Consider the following 17,910-nt stretch of genomic DNA (forward strand, 5'->3'; position numbering starts at 1 on the left):
TAAACAGGCCATTTATTTTCCCACCCCTTAGATTCACAAATACATAAAAACTCTCTTTACTAGGTAAGCTATTTTTGTTTATTGTTCTTGCTGATTCTAGGGCTGGTGTTGAATCCCTGGGGGTCTTTAAGTGACAAAGCCTTGTAATTTGTGAAGATAAAATTAGAAGGTTTAACTGAAATGGATTTAATAGAAGAAACCTAATCAGGTTTACATCTGTCAAACATATGGATTCAGAATAGTTCAGTACAAGTACTAACCCTTTTGATATGTTGTAGAAGTCTCTTCTGCTTTTGTGTTACTGCACCATCTGCAGAGCCTCCTGCATTCTGTGGCTAATGTAGTAAACTCTGGCACTTCTGATTCAAGTAACGTTTATATGTCATTATTTCATTTAAACCACTGTGATAATCCTGTAGAGAAAAATGTGCTCTCAGACCAGTATCTTAGACATCTATAATTTACAGATGCATTGCTTAATCTCTTGAAAGGACAATTGGCCTTGTGACAGCATGTTATCTTTTTAGAGGCTAGCAACAGGGCTGAGGTGTGTAGTTACCTCAAGAGGCTAGTTTTCTCTTTGGTTCTTTTATGCCGGAAATCTGCCTTTGTTTTTGTATTCAAAGATATTACATGTGTACCATTTGAACTACATTGTAAATGCAACAGTTGCCCACAAGGTAGAACCTGTTACTGAAGAATTATACATTATTGATCTTTTTCAAATTAAAAAAAAGATTCATGGGACACAAAAAAAGACTAAAAGAAAAGTGAAACATTTTCATACACATGCTCCAGGAAATACTATTAACAGAAATTTATTTCTAGTACACACCGAGGTTATCTAAGCTATTGTGACATGTGGTATTACATTTTTGACATGCCCAAAGCATGATAGATGCTTTACAAACAAGTATAAATACGAAGTCCCTGTCTCAAGAACTTGCAGTGTAAAGCCTGTGCTTAACTTAGTCTATGAGTAGTCCCGTTGACTTCAGAGGGACTATTCATGTTTCCAGTTAAGCATCCGCCTAACTACCTGGGTGAAGTGAGGCCTTAGACTGCAAACTCTGGGGGGCTGGGACTTTGTATTTATACTTGTTTGTTAAATACCCAAATAGACAGCATGTGAAAAACAACAACTACACCCAAGTGTCTAGGATTGGGGACTTCAGTTGTGTTTTTCTGCTTTGGGTTGGTTTCTGGCTTTTGTTCTCTTCGGAAGAAGAGGATTGAGGATTATAGGCCTGAGGAATATGTGAATTTTGAAAGGGGATGAAAAGTGCCTTTCAAGTCTAATTTTCAAAAGAAGCTGTACCTGCATTTTCCATACGATTTAACTGTGTACACAAATCTGAGTGCTTGTACTTCCAGCTACCTGCTTACAGGTGCAAATCAAGTCGTTAAGAGTGCAAGTACTCAGATTCTACCTATGCTAGGCTTTCTTACACCACGTGTCACCACAGTGTGGAAGCTCACATTATGTTTTGTGGATACCAATTGTTTCTCCAAAAGGAAGGGTCAAGCCTCCATCCATCTGAAAATGTATTGCTTACTAGGATTAGCAGTCATGCTGCATTCTGCATGATTATAAAGCAAGCTTTTATATCAGACATCATCTTACATAATATTAGTATTTTTAGTAATTATCTGCAGGGTGGTTGTGTGACAGACTGTTTCATGGGGATTTTGGAAAGCCTGAATACCTGGTTTGATACATGTCCCCCTTGGGCATTTATTGTGACATACTCAGAAATAATAAGATTATGGCTAACCAACCTGCACTGTTCACCTCTACTAATGACAGAATGCTGCCAGGTTCATTTCCAGTGCCATCATTTCTTTCTATGTATCCATTTGCCTTTTTTTTTCTTTTTTTTTTTTGACAGACAGGAGCCAGATTTAAAAAAAACAAAACAAAACAAAAAAACAAATGAAAGCTTCAGGCATCAGCAGGAATTCATTTCAAACACATTCCATGATTGCTTTGATTTGGCAGGTGCTTCTCTTGGACAAAACATTCTGGGAGAATATATCCTTCACTGCTGGCAGATCTACCCAAACCAAGCCCAGATTAGTTTCATCTTGGCAGGGTTTCCTAGCCTGTACCTTTGGAAGTCTGGCAGGTATCAGAACATCCACAGCAGATATCTTATCTTGCCAGGATCTGCCTACTATCCAATCAGAATGGCTTTGTGGTAAAAATATATAAGTGTACCAACTTAAAAAGCTATCACTGCATCCAAGATAAAAACAGAGATCCTCCACCAGGAGTGGTTCAATGATAGCAGAAGTCAGCCTCAAATAAATAACAAGTTGAGTTAATTGGCAATGGCACCTTAAGCCTTATGGAGAGTTAGGTAGAAGTATTATTGTTTGCAAGCAAGATTCTGACTATTCATGCCTAAAAGAGCTTGTTCAAAGAGGAGAACAGAGAGGCTGTCCAGTGCAGTCGCTTCACAAAGAAACTTGCCAGGGCAGGGCAGGATTTCACATGACATCCCAGCCCAACCCTTCTTAGGGCTGTCTTCACTGCTCCTTCAAGCAGGTTGCTTGCTGGTTGCTTTGACAGCTTTTGCTTGCTGTTGGTGGCAGCACATGTACTTGTCCTAACAAAGCTCACGTACTCAGGCCAAACTGTGCTCTTCAAGCACAGTAGCTAGGTGTATCTCCAAGTGCACTCTAGCACATCTTGTAGGAATTCATATTTATTGCTGTTAATGTGTTTATTTCAGTGTATAATAAATATATAAGTAAAAACGTTTTGCATCTGAAAGAAGTGGCCATGACCTTCTGACCAGAAGAAGCTGGGGAAAATACTTTCTTTTTGTCACAGCTGCTATATGATTTCCTAACAACATTTGGGGATGCAACAATACTCTTAAAGTCCAAAGCAGAATGGCTGATAAAAACATGTCCCTCACACCAACCATATGGCTGTGCCCCATTTGCATGGTGCAGAATTGGCAACACAAGGCTGCCTAAGCATAGGTTTGTGGTTCTCTGTATTATTTTCTCCTCCCATCAGCTCAACTGACAAAATTGACCAAGAGAATCCATTAATCCAATGTCTGAATCTGCTCATTTCTCTTCTGTCCTAATCGTACTGAAGTGAAAGAGTTTGCAGTGATTTAAATGGAAGCTTGATCAGGCCTCTGACAAAAAATTAACCTTGAATCCAAGGCCTATGGAAATGGTCATCATTATAATGTAAGACCAGTAGTATAGTCTATCCTTCTAATTTGCAAATGTTCTGGTCTGCTTTGCAGCCATACACTTAATATCTGGAATATTGAAGATGACTAGAATAAATAATACAACAGTGAATAGGAAACTAACAATCAACTGATTTTTCTTTTTACATTTCCCGTCTGTTGCTTTGGGCTTGTGTGTTCAAAGCCTGTCTAAACAGTACACTTATAACTTTGCAGAGAATCTTCTGCTTTGAGAAACATACCTGATTTCAGTTTACGGAGTGATTTCACATGCAGCTGCCTTTTTAGTAACACTTTTCTTAGCTCCTTTAACATTTTTCATTTTTTTTAATATTAAAAACGTTCTAATCCAATACTTTTGAGCAAAGGCTGCAGTATTAAGATGTGAAGTAGCTTCCAGCTAACAAATAAATTAAGTGACTAAACCATTTTTGTTTGCACATTTTGAGAACAAATGGCATTCCGACAGTATGTTTCTATAAGCCATCTAGCTTGGGAAACATCTTCTGGGGGTAAATATCTGAAATATAGTCTAAAATGAATTTGAGTATCAGCTTTAGAAGTTCTGCCTAAATGAGTTAATGAGATGGCTGAGAGCTCATTCAGCATTTTCATAGTCCTTTATTGGTGAAAGTCTCTGATGGTTTCTCAAATGAATCTCCCACTCTAGAGCTGTTAAATTAAAATTGCGTCATGGGGGAAATGTGCTCTGTGTGTGTGTGTGTGTGTGTGTGTGTAGTATAGCAAGCAACTGGTAAACCCACTGGTTTCTCACAGGATGCAGCTTGCAAAACAATAAGATATGAAAATATCTCCTCCCTGTTTTCCTCCCTGATAGATGTCCGTAGAAGAACGATTTATGAATACCACAGGGTGGAGCTACAAATGTCAAAGATTACCAATCTGTCAGCTGTTGAGATGATACCTCTACCTAGTAAGTAAAATTTAATATGGACAGGTCCAAAATAGTTGGAAAATGCAGCATTGCAAAATATTTTCCTAGAATCTGAGGGTTTGAAAACTTTATATAGCTGACTCAAGTAAGTTAACAGATCAGAGTTTTATCATAACTGCCAGAAGATCTTGAATGACAATTGCACTAAATGATTTTCCAATGAGTGTCTATATATCCATTGTTTGCTTCATGAAGAAAGGGAGTAAATTACAAGATTGTGAGTCAAACACAAAAACTTATGTGTACAGTGCAGCCCAACTTAAATGAACAGACAAACAAGTTTTGCAATTCATCCACCTTCTTCTTTGCTCAAGGTAAACCTACATTGTTTAGAAATCTTAGCATTTAAATGGCCAGCTGTACCACTATGATACACTGAAAGTAGCTATCACCCTTTTTTCCTAATCCAGTTACAGTTCTTACACACTTTCCTGCCAGTCTTCTTATCAGCATATGTCTAAATGTTAGCTATACCGAGAAATGTAGAAATGAGAAGGAAAGAGATTTAAAGAAATAACTTAATACTTAACAGTAAAATAAAAAATTAGCAACCTGAGTGAAAGGAGGTTTTTGGAAATGGGATTAAATTTACAAATGGAAAACAATTTAAATCCTGAAGATCAAAATTACCTTCTCTGCATATATCTGTACAGTACATGCTAACAGGCTATCTTTTATATGTCATGCTGCACATCTGAGAGCCCAGTGATCGCTTAAATATATTTTTGGAGAGGATTTATTCTTGCTTTGTACATGTAGTAAGAATTGTCTATAAGATTAATAGGTGTATTAATATTTATTTATTTTTCCATCTCCCAGCCTGTCTCCAGTTTAACAGCTGTGGTTCCTGTGTCACTGCCCAGATTGGCTTCAACTGCAGCTGGTGTAATAAACTCCAAAGGTAAAGAGCCTTGTTTCTTTGGCCTTTGATATACGGCCGTGCTCAAAATGTATTCAAAAAAAGTTTGACCTTAAATGATTCAGAATATAGGACTTGTTCTTTTGGGAATTTATTTGCTGAGGAAAGACAAGGGGGATGCTTTTGGCATTGTAATTTACAGTATCATCCTAAAGTAATATTGTTCATCACTATGAACCTCAGCAGCTCCCATTATCAGCAACACATCACTACCCCATTTAACTTTAATAAAGAAAGCTAGGAAAGAAGGGCCCAAGGGCTGACAGAGCAAGCATATGTTTCTCAGAGTTCCTACCATTATTTCCATACTCTTATCTGAAGTTCTAATTATCTTTGGTTTAAAGTAGCCAATAGAAATCATAATTAAATTCATATTTGCTCCTTGTATGTCATCAGAAAGAAATGTCACTGCATGCAGAGACCAAGGGGCGAGTATGTAAATGTAGCTATAAAAACCTGCTGGTCCCCCAAACAGGGATGAGACTGACACAACTAGGAGTTTAAAAAAAAAAAAGTCTTTGAGCCTCTCATCATGTTTAGTGAACATTTTGGGTCTCATCATCCCCTCACTGCTACATTCACTCTGACAGTCATGTCAGCTGCAGGAACCATTTGGAAGCTTTATGGAATAGCTGAAGTGTAAAGAGCATAACGACAACTCTGTGATCATGGCTTTTCAAAAAGTTCTTCATTTGCTGACCTTGGTATCTAGAATTAAACAGCCATTCAGTTATGTAAAATACAATATAGTTATGGATGTGAATTATTTGTGTTTTGCTTTTCAACCTCAGAGATTAAGGACACAAGTCTTATTTATAAAGTGTATGAATAATGAAAGGAGAAAAGGCTATTAGCATTTTAAAAGTGTGCAGTTATTTAATAGGATGCTGAAAGACAGGCAAATAGTTGATGAAGTCAGTATGGAATTAAGAATTTGTGGTAGTTTATATTTATATTTTCCTAAGCCGCTTCACTTGAAGTAGGTTTGTATCAAAGCTTGCTGCAAATCAGTTTTGTCCACTTATTTTGCCAGACAGCCTTGATAAGGTATTTTATCTACATCAGATTGTATCATGCAGCATGACAAATGTTGTACAGAATAAAAATATACACCTAGTAGCAGGCTATTCCAAGGAAAGGCTAAGTGAGCAGGCCTTGTAAGTGTGCCCCGGTTGCTTGGTGTGAAGTTTAGTCTTAGGATTTGTTCCTGCTTACACTGAAGCATGAACATGCATTGACTTAGTTAGGAGCAAGATCTGATGCTTTGGGATCATGTTGCAGTCCTCCTTGCTCAGGTGAAACACCCACTGGAGTGAGTGGAGCTTTGTTTGTGGAAACAGCAAAAATTGGTCCGTTTATGAAAGTAAAAAAACAAAACTGCCCAGCCATTGTTGTGAAGTTTCTGAAGCATTATGCTGAACTACCAGAGCATTAGAAGTGCTGCAAAAAAGGCTTAATAAATCAATTCAGCCACTCATCAGTGGCAAGTATGGGGGGCGTGAGACTTCGATTTCTATAGAATATAAGTTTTCATTAAAGAGATTCTTGTCCTTCTGGTTGTAGATCACCTTCTATCAAGTATGTAACCTAGTACTATATGGTTTTCTGCAAACAGACAACTCCAGTGCTGTTACAGTGCTCATGGCTTTGACAAGAGGTGGTAGAGTAAAATGAATAACATGGCACATTTGTCGCTGCTATTTCTGGGTGGGAGTGAAGCTGTCAGTCATTTCATGCTACTTGGGCTTGGGAAATCTCTGACTAGCAGCAGAGGCAGGATCTGAAGTTATTCATGAGAAGGATAAAAAAAAGGAGACTAAGGTTATGTCTACATACAGAAATTGCACTAGCTTAAATACAATTCATTTAAAAGCTGGTTCTATCATTTAGCTTGTGTTTGTAAAATTACTGATAAAAAGCCAGATTCAAACCAATAGAGGATTGTCCACCCAGGAATTTGCACCTGTTTAACTAAATTTGTTTTTAAACTGATTTTTGTTAAACTGATGAAACTTTATGTATGGATCAGGTCTAAGAGAGGGGAAGACTAACAGAGACCTCTTTGCTCTCTCCAATTCTGCCTGCTGCCAGGAGGCTCGGGGAAGAATAGAGCAGTGGAGACACCTCCCTTAACAGTAGCTAGGAGGCTCTGAGAGAGGAAAAGAGACAAAAAAGCTCCTTTCCATTAGCAACAAAGGAGGTGGGGCTTCAAATTTATCAGACAGCTACTAGCTAGAGCAGGGATGGGCAAACGTTTTGCCCCGAGGGCCACATCTGTGTAGGGAAATTGCATGCAGGGCCATGAATGTAGGGCTGGGGCAGGGGGTTGGGGTCTGGGAGGGAGTGCGGAGGGTGTGGGGGGTGCAGTGTGCAGGAAGGGGCTCAGGGCAAGGGGTTGGGGCACAGGACAGGTGTGGGGGTGTACGAGGGGGCTCAGGGCAGGGGGTTGGAGTGCAGGAGGGGTGCAGGGTGCGGCAGGGGGTTGGGATGCAGGAGGGGTGCAGGCTGCAGCAGGGGTCTTAGGGCAGGGGGTTGGGGTGCAGAAGGGGGCATGGAGTGCAGGAGGGGGCTCATGGCAGGGGGTTGGGGTGCAGGAGGGGTGTGGCAGGGGCTCAAGGCAGGGGGTTAGGAGGCTCAGGGAAGAGGGTTGGGATGTGGGATGCAGGAGGGTTTCGGGGTGCAGGTTCCAGGGTGGCAGCAGCACACAGCGAGGCTACGACAGGCTCCCTGCCTGCCCTGGCCCCGCACTGCTCCCAGAAGTCTCTGCAGCCTCTGGGGGAGGTGGGGGCAGAGGGGTCCGTGCTCTGCCCTCGCCTGCAGGTACCTCCCCGAAGCTCCCATTGGTCGTGGTTTCCCATTCCCAGCCAATGGGAGCTGCAGGAGGTGGTGCCTACAGACGAGGGCAACGCATAGAGCCCTCTGCCACACCTCCTCCCTCCAGGGGCCATAGGGACATGGTGCCAATACCACGGGCCAGATCCAAAGCCCTGACAGGCTGGATTCAGCTCGCGGGCCGTAGTTTGCCTACCCCTGAGCTAGAGACTGGTACAAAAGATGGACAGTGAATTCTGCACTGCTGTGCACCTCATGCAGTCATTTACTTGGTAATACAGCACTGTTAGATCAAAATAGTGGCAATGTTTTACACCCTCTTTGCATAGCTGTAAATGACATGGAATTGCCAGGCAGGATCAAGGGAGAGCACCCTGATAGAAACCTCAGCACTGGAGCCCTGCATGAGGCTATTTTTTTAATCCCACTCTCATCCCACCCCGTAATACCCACTCCCACTTCCACCTGCTCCCGCATTGTTTCGTGCAGTTTTATCCCACTCCCACCTGCAAAAACTTTAGATCCTGAAAATTCCTGAACAGACAGATTCCCCCATGCTCTTAAAATAACCAAAAACAAACAAAACAAAACAAAAACATGGTCAGTTAATATTAGGGCTGTCAATTAATCGCAGTTAGCTCATGCAATTAACTCAAAAAATTAATCGCAATTAATCACACTTATAACAATAGAATACCAATTGAAATGTATTAAATATTTTTTTATGTTTTTCTATGTTTTCAATATTGATTTCAATTACAACACAGAATACAAAGTATACAATGCTCACTTTATATTATTATTTTTGCTTACAAATATATGCACTGTAAAAATGATAAAAGAAATAGTATTTTTCAGTTTACCTAATACAAGTACTGAAGTGCAATCTCTTTATTGTGGATAGGGGTCAGGGCAGTCAGGGAGCCGGGGGGGGGGGGGTTGGATAGGGTGTGAGGGTCCTGGGGGGGCGGTCAGGGGACAAGGAGCGAGGGGGGGTTGGATGGGTTAGGGGTTCTGAGTGGCACAGTCAGGGGTGGGAAGTGGGAGGGGCAGATAGGGGGCAGGGGCCAGGCAGTTTGAGGAGGCACAGCCTTCCCTACTCGGTCCTCCATGCAGTTTTGCAACCCTGGTGTGGCCCTCAGGTCAAAAAGTTTGCCCATCCTTGGCTTACACAGAGACTTGAAGAAGAGCTCTGTTTAAGGTCAAAACCTCCTCTCTCTCTCTCACCAACAGAAGTTAGTCCAATAAAAGATATTATCTCACCCAATTCCAAAATGGGCAGTTCTGAATAACTATAAAGCATAAAATATCCAATGGTGTGCAGCATGAAATGTAGCTGAATGGTATCAGAAATTTAATACAATGCATAGTAGTAATTAGGAAGCACATTACAATGTATCAATCATCAAATGCAAGTTCTGCTCTCAACTTGCAAAATGTTTTCTCCTTCCCAGCATCTTAGATTGCTTTATGCAACATTTTGGTCCAGTGATTCTCTTATGTTATCCGGCCACTCTTCAAAAACGTCCACATTGTCCAAAGGATGATTATTTTTACAAATTACAGTCATTGCCTTCTTGCCTTGATACTGTTAAGGGAGTGAATTCATTTTCACAGTCTAGCTTGCATTTCAAAGGAAGGTGAGTTTGGAGCATGACAAATACACATCAAGTTCCCCAACACCCACTTTTGGGTAATCTCTTGCCATATTTTATAACCTGGTTGGCAACTATATTTTGTGTTTCTTGACAGCAGCAAAATGCTCCAAATCATGAGCTTCAGTTCCAGCAAGTATTTTTGTTCTTTAAAAGCCAAAATTAGCTTTAGTAAAATATTTCACTGTTATGTGTGGTAAAGGAATACAAACTCGATTAAGATAGCTGAATTTCCTGGTCAAAAATTGCTAAGGATAGATTGTTGGGTGTGGCTTCATCCCAAGTACTCCATTTTTTCTGTGAACCATTGTGTATCAATTGTAATTCTTGTAAAATAATACAGCCCTGGATTTTTATCTCCCATTGGGATAAATATTGTACCTCTGCAGTGGAGCAGAATCTATTTGGGAAAACAGATAAAATACCACATGAACTATTAACATAGGCATTTTGAAAGTGCTTAAGAATATACAGAAAATTAATATTTAATTTTGGAGGGAATACCTGCAGAATTTTTTCAAGTAGTCATAAGAAGATACTTTGGAAACTACAAGACAAGCCCATCCACAATAATCAAAATTGAAAGACTTTTGATGAGTAATGGATCTGACTCCTGTAAAGTAGATAATGGCCCTAAAATCTGTTTTAACAGATTGAGTCAAGAAACAGGACAGAAAATAACAGAATCTCCTTCCTTATACTCAGAGTCCATAGAGGAAGGCAATTAACATTTACTGTGATACCCTGAATACAGCATTTAACTTGGGCATTGGGAAGTCCTGCCATTGTCAAGTAAGGAGCAGGGAAGCAGTGAATTTATTTCCCAGTGATCAGAATGTGATAAATCAAGATCCACAAGGGGCTTCAATGGCCATTGAAATGGTCTCCTAGAGAAGCAAAGAAGCTGGGGCAATAAGCAGATATTCTAAAGTGAGATTGCTTAGAGCATGTTAGCTAATAAACAAATACCAAACAAGCATCTCTTCAGTATAAAGTAAAACTCTTTTACACTCCCACAGCCCCTTTTTCTTCAGGACAGCATTTATCAAAGCTACGTTACTACTAAACACAGCATTCTGTATTTTTTGTCTCCCAGGCACAGTACAATACAATTAAAATTTTATATTGTGTCATTCGTATGACCAAGCGCAGTTGTTACAACAATAAAATCTTTATTCAAAGGTCTTGTCTTCCCAGAAGAAATCCACCAGCACAGCTATTCTGGAATAACTATTCCAGTATGATTTAGCTATTCCTGAATAACTCTCCTGCATGGACACACTATTCTGGAATAAAAATGATTTTACTTTTTTCAGCAGAATAGAATGTCCACATGGGGAGCTATTCCAGAATAGTTATTGCAGAATAGCTTAGTCCACAGAAGCTATGCCGGTAACTTTCCCCATGTAGATGAGCCCCAAGAGTGTGAAAGTAGACATGAATGTGAGGCCAGGGTAGACAATAATTAACTCCAGGGCAGGGTGCTTGCTGACAGCTCCCCAGTTGTACACTGTGGGGAAAAATGGGATCTGAGCTGAATTTTTGAGATGGGGTGTGAATGAAGAGAGGGTAGTCTGTTCTCGGTAGCTGTTCTGGCATCAGCAAAAAGATCAGCTTCCCCCAGAGTGATCAGAGGGAGAGGGTGAGAAATAACACCCAGGGCTGTTTTTGGAGGGAACGTATATTTACTATAGAATAGTTATATTTAGTACTTGTATTACTTTACATCCGTAGATCTAAATGTGTCTTACCCCGGTGCATAAACATTTTTATCCCCATTATACAGATTAGGAAATATAAGTACAGAAAAGTGAAGATTTAATTTTTCAAAAACACCCCTAACTTTGGGAGTCACCACATTGGGTGCCCAGTTTCACACTCCCACCAGTCAGGGAGAACCAGAAACGAGCTGCTTAACAGAAATAGACAAAACACAAAACTTGGCAGTAATAGGGGACTTCAACTACCCAGACATCTGTTGGAAAAGCAATATGGCAAAACACAAAATTTCCATTAAGTTCTTAGAATGTATTGGGGACAACTTTTTGTTTCAGAAAGTGGAGGAAGAAACCAAAGGGTGGGGGGACGGCATTTTAGGCTTGATTCTGACCAACAGAAAGGAATTGGTAGCAAATCTGAGGGTGTAAGGCAATTTGGGTGCACGTGATCATGAGACGATAGATTACATGAGTCTAAGGAAAGGAAGGAGAGAGAGCAGTGGAATAAGGACAATGGACTTCAAAAAAGAAGACTCCAACCAACTCGGAGAACTGATAGGCAAGGTCTCATGGGAAGATAATCTAAAGGAGAGAGGAATTCAGGAGAGCTGGCAGGTTTTCAAGGAGACAGTATTAAAGGGCACAACTGCAAGCTATCCTGATGCAAAGGAGAGCTAGGAAAAAAATAGTAGGAGGCCAAGGTGGCTTCATGAAGAGCTCTTTAATGACATGCGCGCCTCAGTGCTTTCCTGACTCTGGGCCACAGTGATAAGGAGTAGGAGAAAATAATCCTCTCTCATGTGCCGGTGTTGACACTAGTAATAGCACCTGTTATGCAAACCAGGAAGTTATTCTTGTGTTTTAAGTGATGTGCTCAGCACGAAGTCAAAAGTCGGAAAGGCTTTTGAGAAGGATCCCAGTGATGTCATGTAAAATCTTGATATTTCTGCGTTCTCTTTATTACAATCACATCTTCTACCTAAACCGATACTGAGGAAACACATTATTTTGCATTCCAAGCTGAATAACTGGAAGTGGGGAAAAGCAAGTTTGGGAACTTGCTCTTCTCAGGAAAATGATTTTAAACTGAAATATTATTTGATATTTTTGTAGATACCTTTATAGTAGCTCCATGTTGATATACAAAAAATACCTTATCGCTCTACATTTAGATCTCTGGGTAAGCCGGAAATGTTCTTGCTTGCTTTTTTCTTCTTCTTTTCAGTAGTAGTTTCAAATATATTAAGGTTAGTTTTAAATCTGATTTTTGGATCTGAAAATTTCCAACATTCAGGGTGTTGGGGAGGGGTTTGTTTTGATTTAGACCTACCTGTACCATAAATATTTTCATATAAGCTTTTGGAGTAGGTTACTGTAATATAAATAATCAGGTGTGACCATGTTGCTTGTCCACCCACCCCCCATAAAAAAATTAAAAGAACAGAGCAGGGAGAGATATTTTATAAAGACACTGAATTAGATGAGAGTTAATAACATTAAAGGCCACTTTTTCAAAAGAGATCCGGACTAAAATTTCCAGTGTTCAGTATGCACAATCTGGGCCAGGCTCACAAAAGTGCTCAGTCAACACCCAGAAGCTCCCATTGTGACATGCATTTTGCTAAACACTTCTGTAAATCTGGCCCTTACTGTGGATGCTAAGCTTTCTTGAAAATCGTGGCCCGTTTGTGTTGTGGTTGTGGTGTACCTTCAAACTTCATAGATCCAGCCTTGGGAGCATTGAGATGCAGGGAGGTGTCCATCGTCCAGTGTCTCACGGAATTGACCATTCAGATAGTTAAATATGAATGATCCTGGCTCCTTTTTAAACACTTCTATTTTTTGTAATTTGGTGGAGTTTTCTTTCTTTTTTCCCCTTGTGCATGTTAAATATTTATAATCAGAATTAAGTGTGGGAGGTGTTGATTTATATTATGGATATTTTTACCGCAGCCCAATTTTAAGTGACAGCAATGAGCCACTATAACAAAATCAGGTACAAGATCTGATCTCTTGAGTTACAAAGAAAGAAAATGAAGAATTTGTACCGATTAAGTAAACCACCAGAGGCAGCATACATAACCCAATGAACGTTGTCGATTCATATACAAATTACAAGGAAAATCTAATTTGAAATGTTTTATAAGGGCTAGAGATTTCAAACAATGTGTGTTCCCTAAACACTAGCACATTCTAGCAGTATGCAGAAAATTATGAAAGTGAGACCCAATTTGCTGATCGTTTTGCTGCTTCAAGCAAAGAAAAGTGGGGGAAAATTGTCCAGATTCTGGCTCACTCTATAATTAATATTCCAGTTACAGTGTTTCTTTTGGGAGTGGTGCTAGAGTGGCTTTATATGAAAAATGAACAAACATGTAGAGTTCTAACATCTAGGTCTATTGTGGCAGTCTATTGATTCAGCTCAAATTTGTCCCTATGCTAAACTGAAGATAATGCTAGTGCTGTTTTTCCAACTTGGGGCCAGTTGCTGCCCAGATTATACCACAATCACATTGAAATTCATGAGGTAAAGAATTTGGCCCTTCCTTGAGGAGCGTGCTTTGATTTTAACACAGTGTTTTGTTTTCTTCTTTTTTAGAGATCGTCTTGCGATAGGGAGGGGGTCTTTTAAATCAAGTGCAACAAGTGTCAGGAATGATAAGTTTTGTATGGGGAAATGTGTCAGCCCCTGATATGCTGCTGATAACTAGAACTGTATTTTATGGAGCAGAAAATTGCTCCACACCCAACTTCTTCAATTCCCTTCCAAGCTGCTTTTTTCTTAATTTGACAAGCTAATCTGAATGCATGAACTGCATGAAACTGTAAGGAAATTAGCATTCAATAATTGAGAATTTGGTATGCATGGCAAACCTGATGGAGTAAAGCAAGAAAAGAAAGCAGCACAGGACTGTTTAATGAACAAAACATTTCCTCAAACTGGGGTGAACTTAGTGATGTTTGGGATGTGATGAAGGGGGCCTTGTAAGATCTTAGAAATAGGTCTCCCACATGGGATGAAAATTGTGTCTTGAAGACAATGTAGAGTGAGTGAAGTTAAAGGTTGTCATTTACAAGTATCATCACTGAATACATATGATTATGAGTCCATAAAGCATTTATATTGAAAGTTAGCCTCTAGCCAGATGAGTTAGACTTTTATTGAGATTTATGCATTGATGAACTGCAGATAAATTAAGCAGTCCTTCTAATACATAATATCATTGTGTAGCTTTTAGTGGCAGCTGGACTTTATGAAATCATTGTAGAATTGCTGTGGAATCCACAGGACACAAATGCGTGGAGAAAAGCCAACTTACCAAATTATAGTTTATGTATACCTCATGGCTGGTCCATACAGAATTATTTTCTCGAGAAACACCCTGGCATTTTCCTACAGCCTTAGCTTTTTACATCCCTACATATTTCACTCCATAATGTTTCTTTCCTTCCTCACACCTTCTTCTTTTGCAGTCCCTTCAGGTTCTTCTGCTCACTGATAATCCCCAATGCCCAGCTGCTAAGAATGGATATCTAAGCCTGCTTGCACTGTTTTGTTAACGTGTCAGTTTATAGTTGTTATTCTCATCTAAATTATTTAGTGGATATGTTCAGGAATCCTGCTCCAGAACAGAAACCTTTCCATTCCTTCCTGGTACAGTGTCACTGAACAAGCTTTTACATATGTTATCAGCTCCTTCCTGTTGAGGCTACTTTCCCCAAAGCTCTAAGTCTGCTCAATATTGAAGAAGGTTCTTAAGAAATGTGGTGTTGAGTCCCAAAACCCTGCTATACTTGATTTTGAGTTTGTCTCCAAACAACTGGCCAAAAGGACGAATGATGTTCCCCCTTCTCTGGAATCCTACTCTTGTCAGGATCTTGCTTTTAAGAATGATTTACTGGGAAAGTATAACAATAAACAGGAACAGAGCGAGAGACCCAGCCAAGCCCCACTACTAACATTTCTTGGATAAACACGTCTTGCTCCAAGAGATGATTTTTATTTTCATTCTCCTTTCCTTGCCATTTCTCTTAAAGAATTATAGGGATTTCCTAATAGCCATTGCTTAGAGCTGTTGCTGTGGCTTCAAAGTCTTAGATTATTGGAAAATAATTTTTCATTTTCCTTTCAGTCTAAGACTTTCTGTGCTGTCTAGTTCTGCAAGAAATCTGGACACAGACTATGGAAGTCACTGCCAGATGAAATAACAATGGCCACCAGTCTTTGCTACTTTCAGACCATTTCAAAATCCATTTCTTTGACTTTTCTTTCCCAACATAGGCCTCTCAAGCATAACAGGGTCCTCATTCCTGTTGTGTGTTCTGTAAAATAGGTAGGAGATTTTTAAAGACACAAAGGGTAATTAAACATTTAAATCCCGTTCACAGTAGGGGAGCTGAGTATCTAACTACCATTTGTGCCTTTGAAAATGTTTGTTTTTGCTGGCTGGGTTAGAAGAGAGATTATAACTCTTGTGTTTAGTTTTCATGGAAGATCTTCAGATACAATAGTATGAAACCCTAGATAAATAGCCCATTTTTTTACTAGAAACGCCTATGAAACATGATTCTTTTACATACCAGTAAGCTATTATTGCTCATTTATAATAATGGAACAAAACATTGAAAATGCCCAGTCTTTGATGAGCCATTTGTATCAGGAGTTGAAACTTCCATGCCAGCGTAAATCTTTGAAGTCTCAGTACAGTAGAGTTAATTCCTTAATTCCTGCATTGTTTGCTTATCTTGGTACTGCTAAAGCCATAACAGTGAATGTGGCCTTGTTCTATTAAGCTGGCATGTGCCACTGGCTGAAATAGTCATTTGCTGGCAGAACTACAGCATGGTCAGTTGGCACAGCAGTTTCCACCATCATGTTTTCTTATGCTTGTTTTTGTACATGGATAGCTTGTATCACACCAAAGCTTGGATTCAGGCATATTCCTATACAACAGGCTCCTTGAGAATCTCAGGTGAAATGTGCTATTTAAATGCTATAATATGGTGTATAAAGATGCTACAGAATATAATGTAATTACAGTTAATGTAACAAACTCAACCCAGAGGTCTCGTGGTAATTCTGTTCATTGTCACTGTCTGCAAATGGTTAGATCTAGTTATATCATAGGAAGAGTGCAACTGATCCCTGACCGGATGTCTGGTATCACTCAGCCATGACCCCTGCTCCAGCAGACTGAAGAGTAGCAGTATCAGGCTTTGAAATGATTGCTGCCCCATACTTCCCAGGCAGAATGATGGTGACTAATAAGGAGTTTTTATGTCGGTGGATGACATTCAGGGTTTTGACAGGAAGAATGTCGGGGGGAATATAATTTAAATGCAAATAAGAAGTCTGTTTATAAGTAAGCACTACTGGGCTGCAAAAATTCTCCCAATCAATTGCTGGCCAAATTTATAACCAAAGCATTTCTAATTAATTGAATTCCTTATTGTAATCCCAGCACAAATCTGTATTGTGAAAGACAGGAAACTAACTAGCTAGTTTGGTAGTCCTCATTTTCTTACCATTAATTTTACAGTGTTCATATTCAGCAATTCGCATGACAGTTTGGCTAGTGTTTTAGTGTGTACGTTACATTCTGACTGGATGGCCTGAAATAAAACAATTGACTGTCTGAATCTCATAGACCCAGATATCTGTTTTAGCCATGGATAAGCTGGGTGGCCACTATTTTGCTAAGTTCTCTTCTGGAAGGACTAACACATTAAAGCTGTGCTTCTGAAAATGACTTGAGCATAACTGTAGACATGTTGACACAGTAGTGCCCTTATAAATACCTTGTTTAAGGTAGGGGGAATTAAGGAAGATGCTGCTTTTTGGTGTGAAAGTATTTTAAATGGCATCATGCAGTACTTCAGATCCATAATAATTAAGTAAAATATTCATCCTATCTAAGGTTCCCTGAAAAGTGTCTTTAGGTAAACTTGAAGTCTGTACAGCTGTACATAGAATAAAAATATTAGAGATGAAGACCTATTCAGTCATTTAATTCATTCCCCTCCCCCCACAACTGGAAAATTGTTCTCTGTAACATATATATTTTCTAATGGTTGCCCAGTCCAGTTTTGGATGTTCCAGGTGATGGGGACTCCAGTATTTCCCTTTGGAGGCAATTCCAGTTTCAGAGAATTAAGGGAACTTCTCTCAATATTTGTCCTACATTTTCCTTTCCTTAATTTCATCCCATTCCTTTACTCTACCCTTTTGTTCCCAACCCCGTAATAGTCTAGTTCTACTAAACTCTTCCAATATAAGCATTATCATATAGCAACAAATAAACCATTTGGTTTTCACCTTCCAGATACCATAATGTATATTAATGTGTATTTCTAATGAGGAAACTGATGATCCCCAACTGTTCTATAATTCTTCAGAAATCTTGCTGAGTATTGACTATATCATTGGACTTTGCGCTCGTTTTAGGAAAAAGAGAGTGAGTTAGGTGGGAGGAAAAAACAAATACCTTTCTGAACTTAAAGGTGGCATCATCACAGCTCTCTGAGCAAAGTCAATCATAGGACATTTCAGCCCCTTTTGTTTCATTGCTCTCCTGGGTTGATTAATTCTTTGAGACTCTATAGCAGAGTTCCACAT

At 39.6% G+C, this 17,910-nt stretch overlaps 1 protein-coding gene across 2 annotated transcripts in view; it reads left to right on the forward strand.

The window, feature by feature from the left end:
* Nucleotides 1–17,910, forward strand: part of PLXDC2 (plexin domain containing 2) — a 418,561-nt gene that overhangs the window by 331,206 nt on the left and 69,445 nt on the right. For both annotated transcript variants that reach the window (XM_073334185.1, XM_073334184.1), the window contains exons 8-9: nt 4,054–4,149; nt 4,990–5,071. In XM_073334185.1, the coding sequence (XP_073190286.1) occupies nt 4,054–4,149; nt 4,990–5,071 (178 nt within the window). The remainder of the gene's footprint in view (nt 1–4,053; nt 4,150–4,989; nt 5,072–17,910) is intronic.

Source organism: Lepidochelys kempii, chromosome 2 (genome assembly GCF_965140285.1).
Source record: "Lepidochelys kempii isolate rLepKem1 chromosome 2, rLepKem1.hap1, whole genome shotgun sequence".
In the NCBI taxonomy this organism is placed as follows: Eukaryota; Metazoa; Chordata; order Testudines; family Cheloniidae; genus Lepidochelys; species Lepidochelys kempii.